This window comes from Nannobrachium achirus, assembly GCF_963921795.1.
Source record: "Nannobrachium achirus genome assembly, chromosome: 17".
Lineage (NCBI taxonomy): Eukaryota > Metazoa > Chordata > Actinopteri > Myctophiformes > Myctophidae > Nannobrachium > Nannobrachium achirus.
This window is the reverse complement of record NC_137824.1, coordinates 52,619,873-52,638,467: the sequence shown is the minus strand read 5'-3', so window position 1 is coordinate 52,638,467 and position 18,595 is coordinate 52,619,873. Positions and strand designations below refer to the sequence as shown.

The 18,595-nt window shown below is 40.3% G+C and overlaps 1 protein-coding gene across 2 annotated transcripts; it reads left to right on the top strand.

Annotated features, from left to right (window-relative positions):
* Positions 1 to 1,064: 1,064 nt before the first annotated feature.
* On the top strand, positions 1,065 to 7,275 carry LOC308301638 (leptin receptor overlapping transcript-like 1). 2 transcript variants are annotated; one of them, XM_080745698.1, is made up of 5 exons: positions 1,065 to 1,152; positions 2,268 to 2,343; positions 2,780 to 2,966; positions 3,392 to 3,504; positions 6,237 to 7,275. In XM_080745698.1, coding segments are annotated over exons 1-5 (393 nt in total). In that variant the 5' UTR covers positions 1,065 to 1,136; the 3' UTR covers positions 6,238 to 7,275. The 2 variants fall into 2 exon arrangements, with proteins under 2 accessions (XP_080601824.1, XP_080601823.1); XM_080745697.1 differs by having other exon boundaries at positions 3,392 to 7,275.
* Positions 7,276 to 18,595: the final 11,320 nt, after the last annotated feature.

The following is an 18,595-nucleotide window of genomic DNA, read 5'->3' as shown; positions in this document are numbered from 1 at the left end:
CTACCCTACAATTCCAGCCGGCAGATTCGTTGCACTGTCTGGGTGGTGAACTCACACTAGAAGTTCGGTGAAATAACTTTGGAGTATGAGAGCCGACTGGACAGCTAGAGAGTCTAGAGACCTTTATAAAATACTCGGCTCAGGAAAATAAAAGAAGACATATATCAGACATTGTTTCATGCTGTGTTGCTTTCCAATGTGTTTGCTGTATAATTTTATAGAGCTATCCAAAGAGCACAAAAGTAAATTTCTGCCTGGATTAGCCCTATTCACGACCCGCCCACTCAGCATCCCCCTGGTAACCTCGCATCACCAGAAATCACCGAAATTGGAAGCCAGCCCAGGCTATCCCCCTGGTGCTGAAGTCACGTTTTGAAGGGTAAAACCCTGCTAAAAGCCCATAGAGTTAACAGAAATCGCAAATTTAATGCAATTTCCGAATAGTAAAGTATAAAATACGGCTAGCCGCTAGCAGGATCAAGAACACAAGATAGTAAAAGGCACAAAGCATAGCCCTATTCACGGCCCGCCCACTCAGCATCCCCCTGGTGCTGAAGTAACGTTTTGAAGGGGAAACCCTACTAAAAGCCCATAGAGTTAACACAGAAATCGCACATTTAATGCAATTTCCGAATAGTAAAGTATAAAATACGGCTAGCATGATCAAGAACACAAGATAGTAAAAGGCACAAAGCATTATAATTTACTTTACCGTTCGAAATAATGATCTATTTCTGTATTAATTTCCCCTTCTAAACTGACGTCAGCACCAGGAAGTTGCTGAGAAATTTGCTGAGTGGGCGGGCCGTGAATAGAGACAATTTACTTTACCGCTCGAAATAATGCTTTGTTGGCTTTAAGTCCAGCTATTTCTGTATTAATTTCCCTTCTAAACTGACGTCAGCACCAGGAAGTTGCTGAGAAATTTGCTGAGTGGGCGGGCCGTGAATAGGGCTAGAGAAATTGACGTCGGTGTCCTTTCCTTTCATCAACTTCCTTGCTCGCAGAGACCGGTAGGCTCTGCAGCAGCAGCACCGTGCTGAAGCAAGTGGAGGAGGGGGGCATTGTTGTCGTTTCTCCGTGGCTGTGTGTGTGTTTCGTTTGAAGCTTTCGTTTCTGCCCAGGAAGGAGGAGAAATGGCCGGGATTAAAGGTAACCGAACTACACTTTACAACATGTCCTGTAGCTAGAACATGTCTAATTTTCAACACAGTCGATTCGAATGACGTTCCATTTGCTTGCTGCTAGCCACCACCATGGACTTTAATGTAAAACACCATGTAGGGAACCCGTTAGCCCACAAGGCCAGCAGTTATACAACCCGACTGACTGGCCCGGATCATGGCTTCTACTTTGGTTGACTTCTTGAATAACCAGCTACTAAAGCAACTCATATCGGTTAGCTTGGTTCAGGCCAACCAGGTGACTTGTTTTACTGCAACCAGCCAACCTTGAACCTTCCAGACGAGACGTCTGTCTGCCTCTGTGTGACTGCATTAGCTCAAAAGCTAACTGCCAAGTAACCAAGTAAATGTAATCAAGTACTGTATTATTTTGAGGTATTGGTAGGCTGGTTGGTATTACTTGAGTATTTCCTGTGTTCAATACTTTTCAATACTCTACATCTCAGAGGAAAACATTTTACTTTTACTCCACAACATTTTATGAAAGCTTTAGTTGCTAGTGGTTCCGAAAAGAGCTAAGTGACAGTCACTAGTTACTTTTATTACAAAACACACTAACCACTTGAGCCCATTTCAAAAGAACTTGTGAAATAGGATATTTCTGCACAATGAGTACTTTTACTTTTGTAATTTAAGTATATTTTGATACCAATATATTTGTACTTTTACTCAAGTAAATGTGTAATCCCAGACTTTTACTTGTAATAGAGTATTTCTACAGTGCAGTAACATTTGAGTACTTTTTCCACCAATGTGTGTATGGCAGAGTGACACTGATGTGGCCTCCTCAAGATGTGTCCCGTCAAGATGCATTCGTTTAGTTGTTAAGGGCTATCAGGCATCCACCCCTGCACTCCTACAGGGCTTCACATAATCCCAACGTGATCTGGTTTGCTGTGCTTTAGCCGACTTGACTGACTTACTTGAGAAACCAGCTGATTCATCACATGATGTTAACATCCTTTCTCATACTTTAATAGCCTGGGTCCCTTTGCATCAGATGATTTTCAAGACACACACATACCAAAGGGTAAAATAATACAATTCATTAATGAGAAATCTCTCTCTTTCTCTCTCTCTCAGCTCTGATCAGCCTGTCATTTGGAGGTGCTATTGGTCTCATGTTCCTCATGTTGGGATGTGCTCTCCCGGTGTACAAGTAAGTGTTGGGATCATATGCCGCCGCTGCTGCCCCATGTGGCCCATTTCAGAGATCTGGACATATTATCGGTCTCTTTATAATTTCCATGAACACACAGCGATATAAGTCTCATGAAAACCTATAAGGTCGAAACGTTACGCCATTGGAGAAAATTTGTTTTGGGAGCTTTAAACCAGTGTGCGGATGTTTCACCTTCTTCTGATAGTAATATGTACACTCTTCTTTCTGTATCTCCTGCATTGACCCCGCATTGAACGCAGGCCACTTAATAACAGCAATGCAGAGCTGGTATAAAAATATGAATTTTAGTTAGGGCAATTGGGTACAGGTCTTCTAATGGCTATGAAGTTACTTAGGGATTGAGCCCATGATCATTTGATAATGTTTGTCCGTTGCTTGTTATTGTAATGAATGGTGGTCTCTGTCTCTGCAGCACATACTGGCCGCTGTTCCTTCTCTTCTTCTACATCCTCTCTCCAATCCCTTGGTGCATTTCCCGGAGAGTGGTTGAGGACACAGACTCGGCCAGTAATGCCTGCAAAGAGCTGGCCATATTCCTCACGACGGGGATCGTGATCTCAGCCTTTGGTCTGCCCATCATCTTCGCTAGAGCTAATGTAGTAAGTGAGCTTCTTATCACGTTTGCAATTAATTCTGAGTTAACATTTTGCTTTCGGTTTGCAAAAATGTATTAGAAAATACATTTAGATGAGATTAACTTCATCAATCTGCACTGCAGGCAAATGGGCAAAGAGAAAAATGGAATATGTGCTATTTTACCAAGAAAGTTTCAAAATTAATTTGTAAACAAAAAGAAAGAAAGTTAAGCTGCTAGGAAAAGTGTCTTGTAGAGCAAATAGCTGTACCCACACGCGGTTACCAGTGCCACTCTCCTGTGCAATGTACTGTTGTGGGGCATGATTAAAATGTTGATGGTGTGAAATCTCTTTGCTTTTAGAGCACTTGATAAGATCTTAGCCTATGCCCTGCCAGGCCGGCATAATGTGGGAGCAATGTTGACATGAATTATTAATGTGTTTTTCAGATTGCCTGGGGGGCGTGTGCGCTTGTGCTAACGGGTAACATGGTCATCTTTGCGACCATCCTGGGCTTCTTCCTCGTCTTCGGGTCCAATGACGACTTCAGTTGGCAGCAGTGGTAAACGAAGCGGGGAGTGGGCGGGGGAGTTTAGTCTGAACTGTTTTTATTATTAGCGTTAATATTATTATTGTTACTACTGCAGCTCTTGTTGTTATTTATATGACCACCCATCCATAGATATACAAATCCAGTGCAATACTTTTTTTCTTTTTTTAAACTGTAATGCATTTTGTTAAACTGACACACATTGGATGGGAAATTTCTAAAAAAAAAAATATGTTATTTATTTTCCTGCTTTGCTGTTGCTGTCATTTGGAGTGTAGTGAGCTGACAAATGCAGATTGCAGTTGCTCTTGTTTTCTGTGCAAGCATTTAAAGAAAAAACGAGAAAATAAAATCTAGGGCTGTCAAAATTAACGCGTTAACACTTGCAATTACTTGTTTGTTTAACGCGTTAATAAAACAAATAATGCAATTCACGCTAATGACATGTTTTAATTTCAAGCGTACGACCAGAAGTGTTGTTTGTTTTAGCGGTGTGATTTGACATTGGCCGCTGCTCAGGAAGTGAGACAAGACGATCCCCGGGACAGTATTTGTCAAAATGCAGATTATTGTTCACCGTTAACATAACTTAGTGAAGACGGCTTGAAACGCATATATCACCTTCTGTGTTGTCTCACAGTTTATTTAAGATCTACTGTGTTTATTTTAGTCCGAAACACACATTTGACTGTCGATGGAGAGATGTCAAACAGACTTACAGTACATTTCCATGCATGGATCAGATTAGAGTTGAATCCAAAGACAAAGAACTGTTTGGTTCTTCTACAAACTTGTCTTTAACTCAAATCTGCTTCATTTTAACAGCCATTTATGAATTATATATACAGTATGCCATTAAACAATAGTATTCCATTTTATACACCCTTTGTGTGGATTCCTCATTCATTTGGTGGTAGTTTGATTTGAAATGGAAACATCCTCACTTTAAATGCGATAGAAAAATGCAATTAATCAGTGCAGTTTGTGCAATTCATTCGTTTTTTTGTTTTGTTATTATCGTTTGACAGCCCTAATAACTATCCAGTTGAATGTCAGCAAGGATCCGTATTGACCAAAAGGACAGGGCAACAGCTGCCTGATGTCTGTTTTTCTTTTTAGTGGATGTTCTGTTAATAAGCTATGTTATGAGTAGAGACAGGTGTGCTTATCTTGTCCGGGTGCCGGGGTCAGGTGTGTATCGGCAGAATTCTTTTCTTTTTGACATTTCTGCTTTAGTTTGATAGCGACCGTAAACAGAGAGACAGGAAAGGTGGGAGAGTGAGTGGGATGACATGCAGCAAAGAGCCTCAGGTTGGATTCGAACCCTGGGCAGGTGCGGGAAAGAGGAGAGCCTTATTTATGTGGTATGCACATGCTCTTAAAAGACGAGCCACTGGATCACGCAAATCAGCAGATATTTGACAACATTCACTGTTCTCTGCCTTTCCACCACTAGCTGAGACAAACTCAAGATGTTTCTATTCAGCATGGGCCTTTGTAACGGCAAAACTTGAATAGAAATGACAGCGTAATTTATTGAGCAACTTTCATCCCAACTGAGAAGTGGTGTGGCTCGGCACCATGTGTTGTTGTTCAGTATGTAAAGGAATCATGTTATTATTGTAAGACCCCAGGACTGATCGATGGATGGTGTTTTAGTGCAGGAATGTGATCCCTTATTTTCCAGGATTTCTGTGGTTTGAACTTAGTCTCCCATCATTTATAATGTGACATTGCAGTTTCCCTTCCTGTTTGCGTTCCTCATCACTTGCTGCTTCTTATGAGGTGATAATTGTTCTTAAATGGAGAGATGATGTTTAGGACCACAAGGACAGAGTATTTACCCATGAAAACTAACTGCATATGGCACATTGGATATCCTTACTTTTATTTATTGAGAGACGGTTTTGACTGTGTCCCTAGTACAGTAGTTTTTGAGTCTGTTAAAGGTAAGGGGTTGGTCATGGTCATTTACTTGCCCTCAGGGCTGTTGTTTGCATTGTAACCCACTGAATGAAAAAAGTAGTCATTTTAACGGATGGTTCAGATGAGATCAAATGACAATGACACTGCATTTCTGAGATGCTGATTTGATACATCCTGCTTTCTCCTCCAACTCCCTTGTTCTACCTAGCTTGGCATTTTGACTGTGATAGCTCTTACCTCACTGTAGCGGTAGCCATAAGCTAACCAGGTTGACTCGACTAGGCAATGTTTGACAGTGTAAAAACGCATTGGATTAAGTTAAGAAGAGTACTAGTCAAGTTATGACCTGGAATACTGTTATGACCTGAAATACTTTTTGCCAAGGATTCGCACAACACGGAATAGCCCATATACGTATTAAAAAAAACTTTTTTGTTCCTGTAATCAAATCCTTATGTTCATACACAGCCTTGGCCTAGAAGTTGAAAATCTGAATCCAGTTCTATGAAAGCACATACTGTTGGTCCACATTTGTCACATCACCTTCTCCCATAAGGGCGAACAAAACCTCATGGTTTCTTGTTTATATATGACATTTAAAACGACTATTGTTTTCTTAAGATTAGAGAAATCTGTGCACTCAACACGTGTTATGTTGTAGCTATAGGCCTGTCAGGGCCAGTTAACTTGTTCGTCAGGTGTGGCTTTCCAGTTAGTGATATTTAACATCTGTTGCTTGCTGACGCTTTGTATCTCTGCTCTGGTCATTTGAATGGATGGTCTGGGTGTTAAAGGATTTTCTTTTTTCCCCCCCACAGATGGTACTGTTCTTTTTATGGATAAGTGGTCTCTGGAAGAAGTAAAACTAAACCCGTCTCCAAATAAAGAGTTGGGAGTCCAAAGTGTTATTTATTGTAAGTAAGTGATTTGGAAGAAAAAACTATAGAAAAAAAAAAGACTTGGAGAATTCAGTCAGTTTCTTTCTTTTTTTTTTTCTTTTTTTTTTGCTATGAAACTTTTTGTAAGATAAGACATGTTTCCAGTGAAGGTTTATTTCATTTGGAATTAAACTCAGTCACCCAAAGTTCAAAGCTCTGGGGAATTTATTCTTTCATTTCCATGCTGGGTAAATTCGTGAACGAGCTGAAACTTTCCTTCTCATTTTCCAGAGATCACAGACTCAATGTAAATTGTAATCGACAACACCACACTGACAACATATTTTTGTGTTAGCTGAAAATAATAAATATGACCTTATTTAACATATTTAACCAGCTTAAATACAAACAGTTGACCTGTGTATGTCTTGTATAATGTAACAACAGTTTGAACAACGAGCTAACTGACCCATTTGGAGTGGGCTATAGGCATATCTAATACAGTATGATCATTGAGGGGTGTATTACAAAAACAGACTGAAGTCCTATCTTTTCTGTTTTGTACCCAAAGTAATTTGAGTTAGCATCTGATTTAGGAACAGCCTTTACATAACGGTTCCAAATGTCCTATTCTAACTCTAATTGAGATTTGTTTCTGTAATAGTGAAAAATTCTATCTTAGACATGTCCTATCTGATTTAAGATATGACGTTTCTGTAATATGCCCCCTGAAATGTAAATCACATTTTATTCAAGTCGGTGATGTTTTGCTCTTGAAGTTAACCTGAAAATGTCTGGGCAATGTATATGTGGAATGGGTTTGTATATGTTTATTTCGAGAAACCTATTATGTTATTTCACAGATATTTTATTTATTGATTTTTGTTCGGCTGCTTTGATGTAGATGTCCAAGGCCATTTTCTATCTTCAACATTTGTGTTTTAAAGAGGCAGAAGTCAGCATGGGTTTCTTTTTTTTAATAAATGCCATTTTTGAACATCCTCTCCTTTTTTTGTATTGTTTAACAAGCAACCCATTAACAACATCCAGACTCGACTCAACAAAAGTCTACAGCAGGTTGTGAGTTGCAAATATCCTAATGAACTCCCTAATACACTTTTGTGTCCACCTGTTCAAGCTTCCTCTCTGCCCCCCCTCAACCATTTACTACTTAAGCCATATTATATATATATATATATATTATATAGATCGATTTCTCAGAGCTGCAACTGCGATGTCAAGCACGGCGACACCGCAGTTACATGGCAGCGCTCTGGAAAAAGGACTATAATCAATTGTAGGACAACATGACACATGACCTATTTTTGTTAAAGGTTTTTCTGTTATTAGACAGCCTTAGTGATATTATCTGCATATCCTAGTTGCCCTATTTTGATTTGATCTTGGGTACCATTATGCCGTGGCGTGAAGAGAACTGGTGCCACTTGAGTTGGGTGGTATCATTCTATACTGTTAGAATAATCATCAAGCTATCATCAAACTTTTCTCTTTTTTTTTTTCTTAAATAAATGAAGCTATGCATGTGTACTATTCGCTCCTATACAGCTGAAAGGGACAGGTAATGGCAATAAAGGTCACAATTGACCAGCTGTATTCAAACCTGACATTTCAAGGTCATACAACTGATAAACCGGGAAACTTACAAGGACATAATATAAATTCTTCTCTTTTCTAACTACCCACCTGATATGATTCGTATGATTCTGTAGTTTAAAAAATGCACCACTAAAAGTCAACCACCTGTTGTACCTATAATGTGCATAAACATTCACTGAAAATAGGTAGGTGCACAATATGAATGCTTAACATTTTACACTCAAAATTGATGTATTTGCCTAACATTAACCTGAGGTCTTGTCTCCCCCTGCTGGTAAGAAATTGCGAAAGCAATTCACAAAGGTTTGACCTCATCTCTCCACTTAAATTATAGACTGAACAATCTATTATGGGTCTGTACCTTTATACAAATTAATGTGTAACTGTTGATAAAATCAATATAAGGTGACACTTGCTGAATTTAAAATCTTTAAAAGATGTAACTGTTGACCAATAAACACGAAGTCTATGATGAGCTATGAAGGGCAATTTCCTAAAGTTGAACACGAACACAGTTTGGTTGGTACAGAAGTGGATTGTATAGTGTTTCATGTGTTCTTTTATTCATATTGAACTGCATCTTCAAAATGGTTTGCTTTTGTCAGAGCTGTACCTTTTGAACTCTTAAACTTGATAGAAGTATCACATTAAAGTGGCACTTTGTAAAATCAATAAAATGTAGGGGGAAATGGCCAATCTGTATAGAGTATCTTAATACAATATAACTTTTACAATTGGAGTGGTTGACATTTAGATTGAGCAAGCAGGCAGGCTAGTGCAGCATTAATTCTCTCGGGGTAAGTCCTCTAACAGGTACTTACTGGCTGAAGGGATTATAGAGTTATGATTTATGCCATAGACTAAGGAAAGTTAAATGTCACACGGGTCAGAGAATATCCAAGTTATTGTAAAAACTAAATCCACACCCACACAGATGTATGTCCTCAAAAGAGGATGTTTTAGATTTAGATTAAAACAATCTTAAGGTGCCATGGATTGACATCAGTGGGATTTTCCTAAATGGAATTGGTCATGCAATCTTGAATGAATGTTTTGACCTGAGGGCACACTTGTTAAGATGCCACCCTGATGTGTCTCCTCTCTTGCCAGATCCAACATGCCTGCCTAGTTCTCCCCTGCCTGGGAGGGATGATTTTCAGATAAAACTAACACAGTTCATATGTCCCCAGCTGCTGCAGCTCAGTGCAAATGCCAACAAAATGTTAAATATGCAATTTGCTAAATGCAAATATGCAACTCGCATGCATACAAGGTCAGGTCACATTGTCAAAGCCTATTCTCTCTGTGTGCACTGCTTCCACACACTCAGACTACCATGCCTTAATGTTGTAAAAACAACACAGGATTAATGCTTAAACTTGCCCTTTGTAGGTGTGTTCCAACTTAAGTGCACGTGTTCTCCAGGATCAGACAAAAAACGAGTAGATACATGGAAAGAGTTAACCATTGAAACAGTGTGACCTACTTGTACATGTGAATACGATGAAGGCAGTAAATCCAGGGCCGGCCGCCTGTCCTGCCGGAGGATCATGTGAATGGGCGGAGACATTTGAGCAGGACACAGGTGAGCTGCAGTGAGGGAGAGATAAAGGGACAGTTTAAAAGCAAGACGGGGATGAAGAAGTTTTTCCGAGCACACAGGGATGAAGACTACAGCCAGATCCAATACCTCACGGCCAAGTGTACCCGCCTGGCACACGAGAAAGGTACGTTTTAAAGCCAACAGGGACCTTTTGGGAGGTCAATGAAACATTTTACCTGCTGTATTAGAATGGAGGTACTATTTAATGAACCCTAGCGTTCCTATTCTGGACATCTACAAAATCACAATGTGACATGTTGTGACCTTAGATCTGCTAGTTTTGCTGAAGAGATTTGGTGTAGAGGCAAAGCTTTAGCTTTTCTTTTGCAAAGTCATTTAGCATCAACATTACCTCTGTTATGGTAGTGTATATGGACACCAACATAACATTGTATGACATTCTGAAAAAACAGAACATGCACGATTATAGTTATAGACAGTTATAGAGTTCATCTACCAAACTGAGGCCTTGTGACCATCAAATATAACCTTTTTGCTGTTTTAATCAAACATAACCACGGCGTCTGTCCTATTGGCTCAGCCTGTTACTATACAACAAACAAAAAACACAATGATCCTAATCCTAAGGAACCTTTGGTCTCCTTAAAGAGATATTTCATTTTCAAATAAATTAAACATAAAAAAGATATAATATTCATTTATATATAAAAGTAATGGAAAAATCACAGCCCCCTCACCCTTTAGAAGTACATTCTAATGCGCGAGGGGGACGTGATATTTCCATTACTTTTTTCGTTTATTTTCCATATATATCTTTTTATGTTTATTTTATTTGAATGTGAAATATCCCTTTAACCACTTTCAGAATTGTCAAAAATAGCTGGGCTCACAATGAATTGTGAACTTGTAGATTGGTGAGTTAGTTCAATTGTGTGATTTTGTGGGATTCACTGCTCATTATACGATGAAGTATAGGGCTTAAGTGGTTTTGTTCTCTGCCAGGGGTCATCGCCTTGTTGGCTTGTGGTGGACATTTTTCTGAAAATATTTTTTTTTACATAACAGGTCTGTAACTCCGAGAGTGTACATATGGAACCAAATGGGGTCCCTTTGATACCATATGTACACTCTCTATGGGGGCCCTTCCAAATAAAATGTTTGAGAACCACTAGGACTCATAATGTCATCGTAAATCCAGTGTCATACATATTCTGAAGTTTACCTGAAGACTTGACTTTCAGTAATTGGGTGATCAAAATAGGAACATTATAATGTGTAAAACAAAATACCCAAAATGTCTTTGTCACAGACACATTTGTCTGTGTAGGAACGAACATATGATGACCAGTGTTCTCTGTGCGTAACAGGGCTACTGGAGAGGGAGTGTTTGGTGTCCAGGGAGAGGCAAAGGGCCCTGCAGAAGGATGTGGAAGTCATGGCCTCTCGTCTCGTCCAGCAGGAGCAGAACAACATGGAGCACAGGGTCACACATGGCCAGCTCATCAGCAGGCTGCAGCAGCAACAGGTACGGTGGAACAGTGATTCTCAACCTGCTGCTCGGGGCCAAATAATTGGCAAAACACTAAGATTTGAATGTTAATAGAACATATATATATAAAAAGAATGTAGACAAACTATTTCATGGTATTTTTGTTTTGTCTAAAACAATGACAAATATTTGTTTTCGGTCTGATAATGATAAATGGGATGTACAAGCACAACTTTCTCTCTCTTAAAACTTCAAATGTATCTCCAATAAGGGCATTCACCAAATATTCGAATATCAAAGTCACTATTCGACATTGTTCACCGAAGTCGAATATTCGCTTTTTTTATTTTTTATTGTTTTCTCTTTAAAAAATATATAGTTTATAAAGCTTGGCTAGATAGGAAGTCATAAGAATGAGTTGTCAATGCCCCTGGTGGATGAATTTGTTAATGCTCTATACCAGGGCTTCTCAAACCTTTTTAGGCTGTGACCCCCAAAACAAACATAATTTGAACTGGGGACCCCCCACCCTGACAAGCACTTGGAATTGTAGGTATTAATGTGACTCGGTTCCACAGATAAATGTTGTGAAAATAGCAGATCTACATGCTCACAACGCCTCGCAATGCGAGGCGTTGTGAGCATGTAGATCGGCTATTTCCACAATGTTTGCCTCTTGCTTACTTAATATGTGACAGTTTGGCCAGTCCTTTTGAATGTTCAACTATTCAAATACTTTGAAAAAATATTTTGAAAAAATACTTTGAAAAAAAAAATATTCGTGAATGCCCTATCTCCAATATTTAAATGTTACAGAATATTCACCTTCTGAAAACACTGGCCCCATTACCTTTGTGTGTCACTGCTTCCATTAAAGTAGAACATTGGTTCATATTATAGTCAAAGAATCTTCAAGTCTCTGCATACAAGCAGGTCTTTAGCTATGTTCTAGTTATTTTAGCGAATTACAGGCAGTGACTTTTCTTCTAAAGTGAATACGTAGTCGAACCAAATGGAATGAAACCCCTAAATTTGACTCTCTAGTAATTGACCACACTGGGATCCGCAGAGGAACAATTTTGGTTCCATGTTAACCTTCTAAATGTGCTGTTATAATTGCAGTCTTGTCATCATGAAGCACTCATTGGGTTGGCAGCCAACTTCTTTCCAGCGCTAAAACATCTTTCATTTGTGTCAGTGATGTTTAACCTCACTCCAACCTCACCATTTCTCAGTGGTGGGGGAAAAAAATATATTTTTTTTACTTCAGTAAAAGTATCAATACCACAAAGTAGAAATGCAAGTAAAAGTCTGGTTTTCAGAATTGAGGGTGCCCTCACACCAAAATACCTATGAGAGTGGAATCTGCGTTCCGCCAATGCATTTCAATGATAAGGGAGCGTTTTTTGCAGAAATCCTCTGCTGGCATGAAACCGCTTCACTCTCATTGAAATGCATTGGCGGAACGCGGATTCCACTCTCATAGTAGCGAGGCAGATAAAGTGCATATTACAGGTGAATCGTTCACTTGCGGATACAAGCACCAAAATTGGCACACATACTCCTTAGGCATTGCTCTTTTCAGAAAACCATCTGGCCAAAAAAAAAATCAAGATGGCGGCCAATTTTCATGATGGCCGCCATTGAATATACAGTAATCTTGCATTCCGCAATAAAATCCCATAGACTTGTCCTATTTGAATAATTTTGGTGTCAAATCATACATTTATCACTATGTAGAATCCAAATTTGGACCCATGGACTTACTCAATGGCTTCCTTGTACCATATATCAGTCCCGGAATCTTAATATTCTGCTAATAGTGTGGTGCGATGCGTCCAAAAAACAGCTCCCGTAGGATTTTTGTGCTAAAATTGATCTTTTTGCAGATCCTGGTTCTATAGAGTCCAAACTATGAGAAAATGATGGGTGTCAACTTTTCCGGACCCCCACCCCCTTTCTGGGGGTCATCTAGTTTGGGACCTGCATGCCAGAACAGTACGCCAGCCAGTTAATGTCCAATTTTCTTAATATTAGGGTTGTTTTGTAGGTTTTAAAACATTCTGAGTTCATTTATTACACTTTTGAAGCAGCCAGAATAAGCTTTCTGACTTTTGGTTGGGGTCTTTCCTCACCTGGGACCCCCCCAGATGGACCCCTGAGCCTATCTCAGTACTCGCTCTGCTCCTGCTCCAGAACAATGTCATATTAGATCATAATTGAAGCATAAACTTTTTTTCTGAAAACAAAAAAAAAGTAGTAACAAATACCAGGGGTCTTCCACAGGGGCTTCGGGACCCCTGGGGGTCCTCGGAGTTACTACCTAGTGTGATAAGAAGTGTACTTCTAAGGATTTCTTTGCTAAAATGTATTTTTTTTACTGCTTTGGCATTTATAGGGACCAAACTGTCAGAAAATGATGGGTGTCAGATTTTCCTGACCCCAGCCCCCTTTCTGGGGGGTCATCTATGTTAGGACCTCGCAGAACAGTATGTCAGCCAGTTAATGTCCAATTCTCATAATATTAGAGTTGTTTTGAAGGTTTTAAAACATTCTAAATTCATATATTGCACTTTTGAAGCAGCCAGAATAACCTTTATGACTTTTGGTGGGGGTCTCTCCTCACCTGGGACCCCCGGAATGACCCCTGAGCCTATCTCAGTACAGTCCTTGCTCTGCTCCTGATCCAGAACAATTAGATCATACTTGAAGCATAAAAGCTTTTGTACCTGTACCTGGGCTCTGTAGCTAATACCAGGGGTCTTCCACAGGGTCCGGGACCCCCAGGTGTCCTCAGCGTTACTACAGGGGGCCATCCAAACGGCTGTTTACCCATATATGGAGACCCCCTGGTACCCATATATGGAGGTCCATGTACTGTATATGGAGATATGCTGTGAGAGCCCAAACATGCTTACTCAGTTATTTGTTATGTGAAAGTACTATGATGTCCATGACAACTGACAACATACCCTTTTATGCCCATACATGGAGATCCCTGTCTGTAGAACCAGTCACACAGATATGGGCTGTCTTGGCCATCTGTCTTGGCCATATATGGATTCTGTTAGTGTGGAATCTGGCCAATGTGTCCTCCATATATGGGCATTCCCATATGAAGTCCTGTTAGATATGGGCTTAATATTGAAGACATCAGGGAACTCCATATATGGACCTTGTCATACATCTTGAATCTATGACCTCAGCATCAAAGGCTGGATTGGGGTATGTCCCTGTGACAAACTATTATCATGTCCACTAGGGGTACTTAATGTACATCAAGCAGCCTCACAGAAACAGGACATAGACTCCTGCCCTATGAGCCTCAGGGCTGGGCAGTGGGTTGCCTTTGGCCAAAGACAGAACTTAAAGTGGATTCTGTTCATGACCTGTGTTGCACTCTTGCAGAAAAGAGCAAAGGGATGCTCTTCTTCCATGCCTTCACTGGCTGCGATGTTGTTTCAGCATTCCGCGTAAAGGGGAAGAAGTCTGCGTGGCAAACCTGGAATGTTTGTGATGAGGCTTCTGGTGTCTTCAGCAAACTCAGCCATTACCCACCTGTAGTGGATGATGAAGACCTGAAAACCTTGGAGAAGTTTGTGGTCATGATGTACGACCGATCCAGCACAGCTGAAGGTGTCAATGATGCGAGGTTGGACTTGTTTGCTCGGAAGCGGAGGCCATACGAAGCCATTCCTCCAACGCAAGCAGCACTGAAGCAACATGTGAAGCGCGCTTCCTATCAAGCGGCCTGCATCTGGAGTCAGTCAACAGTATGTCAACCAGAAATGCAGACTCCTGACAACTGGGGCTGGACCAAGAAAGGAGATCTGTGGCAGATTGATTGGACTGAGCTCCCACCCATTGCAGAGAGTTGCCAGCAGCTGACCAAGTGTGGATGCAAGTTGGAATGTTGCAGTCGATGCAAATGCTACCACTTTGGTCTGACCTGCACGGCACTGTGCAGCTGCAGGTGCGAGGTTTAGAAGCGTTGTAGTATAGGCCTACTATACTATTGTACTATACTGCCTAGGCCCTAGAAAAAGAAAAAAAAAAGAAAAGACAAAAAAAAAACTACCTCCTGCCTCGACGGGATCATCACCTTATCGTGGTGAGGCAGTTTGCGTGTCTCCATGACCCCCAGAGCTATGTCGGCAGGAGTCTTGTACTCCTGTACTCCTGGCAGGGTTACCCAAGTCGAAAAGGTCGAAGAATAGAGACTAGACAAAGAGTGATCCCACGGCGCTATTATATCTACCATGCATTTTAGCCGCGTCAGCCGCTGTGCATTGAAATCCGCTCTGTTGAGTTACTACATTACTACATTACCCCCCCCCCCCCCCCCCCCCCCCCCACACACACACACACACACACACACACACACACACACACACACACACACACACACACACACACACACACACACACACACACACATACACACTATAAACCTCTAACAATACTAAGATATACACTACCACCCATTTTATCCGAGTCAGACATAACACAAACCTCTAATTTAGCAGAATATTAGGATTCCGGGACTGATATATGGTACAAGGAAGCCAGTGAGTAAGTCCATGGGTCCAAATTTGGATTCTACATAGTGAAAAATGTATGATTTGACACCAAGATCATTCAAATAGGACAGGTCTATGGTATTTTATGGCGGCCATCTTGAAAAATGGCCGCCATCTTGAAATTTGATTTGGCCAGATGGTTTTATGAAAAGAGCAATCCCTAAGGAGTATGTGTGCCAATTTTGGTGCTTGTATCCGCAAGTGAACGATTATTTCTGTTATCTGCCTGGCTATAGGTATTTTGGTGTGAGGGCACCCTTACTTTAGTCAAAGTACAAAGGTAATGTCATCAAAATATACTTAAAGGACCAAAAGTAAAAGCACTCATTATGAAGAATGTCTCATTTCAAGTTTTCAAAATGTACAACAATCTTTTGAAAATATTTTCAAATAGCCGAAATGTATATGGACCTTAAGTGGTTAATGTATTTATCTAAATCTAAAAAGTAACTAGTAACTTAAGTTTTCAAATAATTGTAGAAGAGTAAAAGTACACTATTTGCCTCTGAGATGTAGTGGAGTAGAAGTTAAAGTACTGAAAATTGGAAATACTCCAGTAAAGTAAAAATTGTACAGTATTTGTACCATTTCTTGGGATCTGCACAGGCACATAACCACAGCAATGCCAGTTGGCCACCTAGACTGCAATTACTATAATTACATTGCAATTAAGTGCCCAGTGTTGACATTGTATGTAATGCATGCTTTTATTGCCATTCACGTTGTGAGCTGCTCTTGTTTGGTCATAATTTATACATTCTCTCTTATAAAATATAATGAAGTGACTTAACAAATTCCATTTTAATTTCACCATATTGCTGCCCTCTAATTATTCAATAAGGTTTTTGCTGAGCCGGCAAGTTATTTTAACGCTCTTTTTGCTTAACAGTCATTCCAGTTCCACACCTGGAAACTGCCTAGCCAGAGATACCATGCAGGCAGCTCCACAGTGGGGGTTAGGTACCATGTACTCAAGGGTTCAAAAGCTACCTTGGGAATCATGGGAGGGGGATAATTGTTGGTTCAGGGGTTCCCAAACCTTTCTATGTTTAAGACCCCGGAATAGCCATAACCTATGGAAAAAAATATACTTTTTTTAAAAGCAGCTCACACGTTACTTTTGCTATTGTTTTGCCATTTGCTAAAACGTTTGCTTGAAAGATTTGGACAATAATGACATTTCCAATAAAAAATAGGGATACCAACAATAACAAAACATTATGAATTGGTATTTTCTTTTTAATATATTATTATTATTTTTTCCAAGTACCTTGGCGAACCCTGGGCTGCCAGCCCCCACTTTGAAAACCACTGTGCCTGAGTTAGTTGATGCTTTTCGTGTTGATCACGTCTAGACTTGCCCCATCTATTGCTACTGTAGCCAGAGGTGGATTTACATGCGTTTCAAACATGCATTTATATAACCACATTACCTCCATATTAGAATGACACATACTAGCCTAATAAGCCAATGCCTGAAAGTTTAAATGTATATTGGTCCCTCTCTCTCTCTGTGTGTGTGTGTGTGTGTGTGTGTGTGTGTGTGTGTGTGTGTGTGTGTGTGTGTGTGTGTGTGTGTGTGTGTGTGTGTAGATATTTTGTTCCGGTTGTATTGTATCATATTGTATTGTACTGTACTGTGTACACCTCTGCTTTGGCAATGTAAACATATGTTTTCTCATCCCAATAAAGCCCTTTGAATTGAATTGAATTGAATTGAATTGAGTTTGTGTGTGTGTGTGTGTGTGTGTGTGTGTGTGTGTGTGTGTGTGTGTGTGTGTGTGTGTGTGTGCGCGCGTGCGTGCAAATAAAGTTTTCAAATAATTGTGGTGGAGTAAAAAAAGTACAATATTTGCCTCTGAGATGAAGTGGAGTAGAAGTATTGAAAATTGGAAATACTCACGTAAAGTAAAAGTACCTCAACATTGTACTTGAGTACATGTAATGAGTTACTTTCCACCACTGCTTCTTTTCCAGGAGCTGCTAGAGTTCCTGCAGCAGCAAGTGAGGCAGGTGCCTGTGGAGAGCTCCAGAGAGGCTGGTCTGGTGGGCCAACTGGAGCAGGTCAACGCAGAGCTGTTGTGTCTGCAGAGCACAGAGGGACAGCTGGAGAGCCTAGTCGTGGAGCTCCATGCTGAGGCCCAGCACAGAGCTGCACTTTCTGAAAGCCTGCAGGCGGAGCTGCACAGGTAGGCTGCATGGTGGTGCATAATGGTTTCTGGACCGTTCTAGAAAAAGAAAATTGATAAACATTTTTACAAGATTTTTTCAGGCATTTCTACTTAGGAGACAGAGAAGAGAGAGATACAGCAGGAGAGAAAGAGTAGAGACATTTTCAATTTGGTGTACTTCATTACATTTTTACGTCTGAAATTAGATAGACTGTCTGCCTGATTATTATTACTTTATTATTTATTTCCTAGTTATTACCTGAATATTTACCTCACCCCATTTTTAGTTTAATGTCACATGAAAAATAATGTCACATGAAAAATAAAAATGTAAAATCAAACATAATACACAATTGATTTACTCACATTTGTGGTTATGCATTAAGGAGTTGGGGGGATTCAGATAACTTTCCCCAGGGCCCTGAAATAAAAGTGATCAACCTCCCAAGGTCCTTGGCTGACAGTGGCCCTCAAAGATGCAACACTTTTTCTGATCATGTTATTTCATAAATACTGTCCTTTATGATACTTTTTCCCTGGGCCAAACATTCCAAGCAGCCCTCTTGCTAGGGCCCATGACAGCTTAGACATGTGACAGAAGCATATGGAAATAAAAAAAAGTGTACATCTCCCTTGTTGTCTTAAGACGTATTATATTGGCAGCAGTTTGATTTAAGTACATGCTCGTTCATTCCGCGCAGCTGTTCAAACCAAGCAAAAAGTAGGGGTGGGAGACCAACGCTAGCTTAGATAAGGGTGCGTACTACGCAAAGAAACATTAAAATGTATAAAACACACCCCCACCTTTTTGATTACCATCTCCCCACAGAGTCAGGCCAAGTGAAGCTGTCACCAGCTGTTCTGCAAACAGGCAGAGC

What these genes read in the sequence shown, in the direction of transcription:
- LOC308301638 (XM_080745697.1), top strand. An exon ending in TGTGCTCTCCCGGTGTACAA is followed by an intron (nt 2,344 to 2,779) that starts GTAAGTGTTGGG and finishes CTGTCTCTGCAG; the next exon opens with CACATACTGGCCGCTGTTCC. An exon ending in TCTTCGCTAGAGCTAATGTA is followed by an intron (nt 2,967 to 3,391) that starts GTAAGTGAGCTT and finishes TGTGTTTTTCAG; the next exon opens with ATTGCCTGGGGGGCGTGTGC.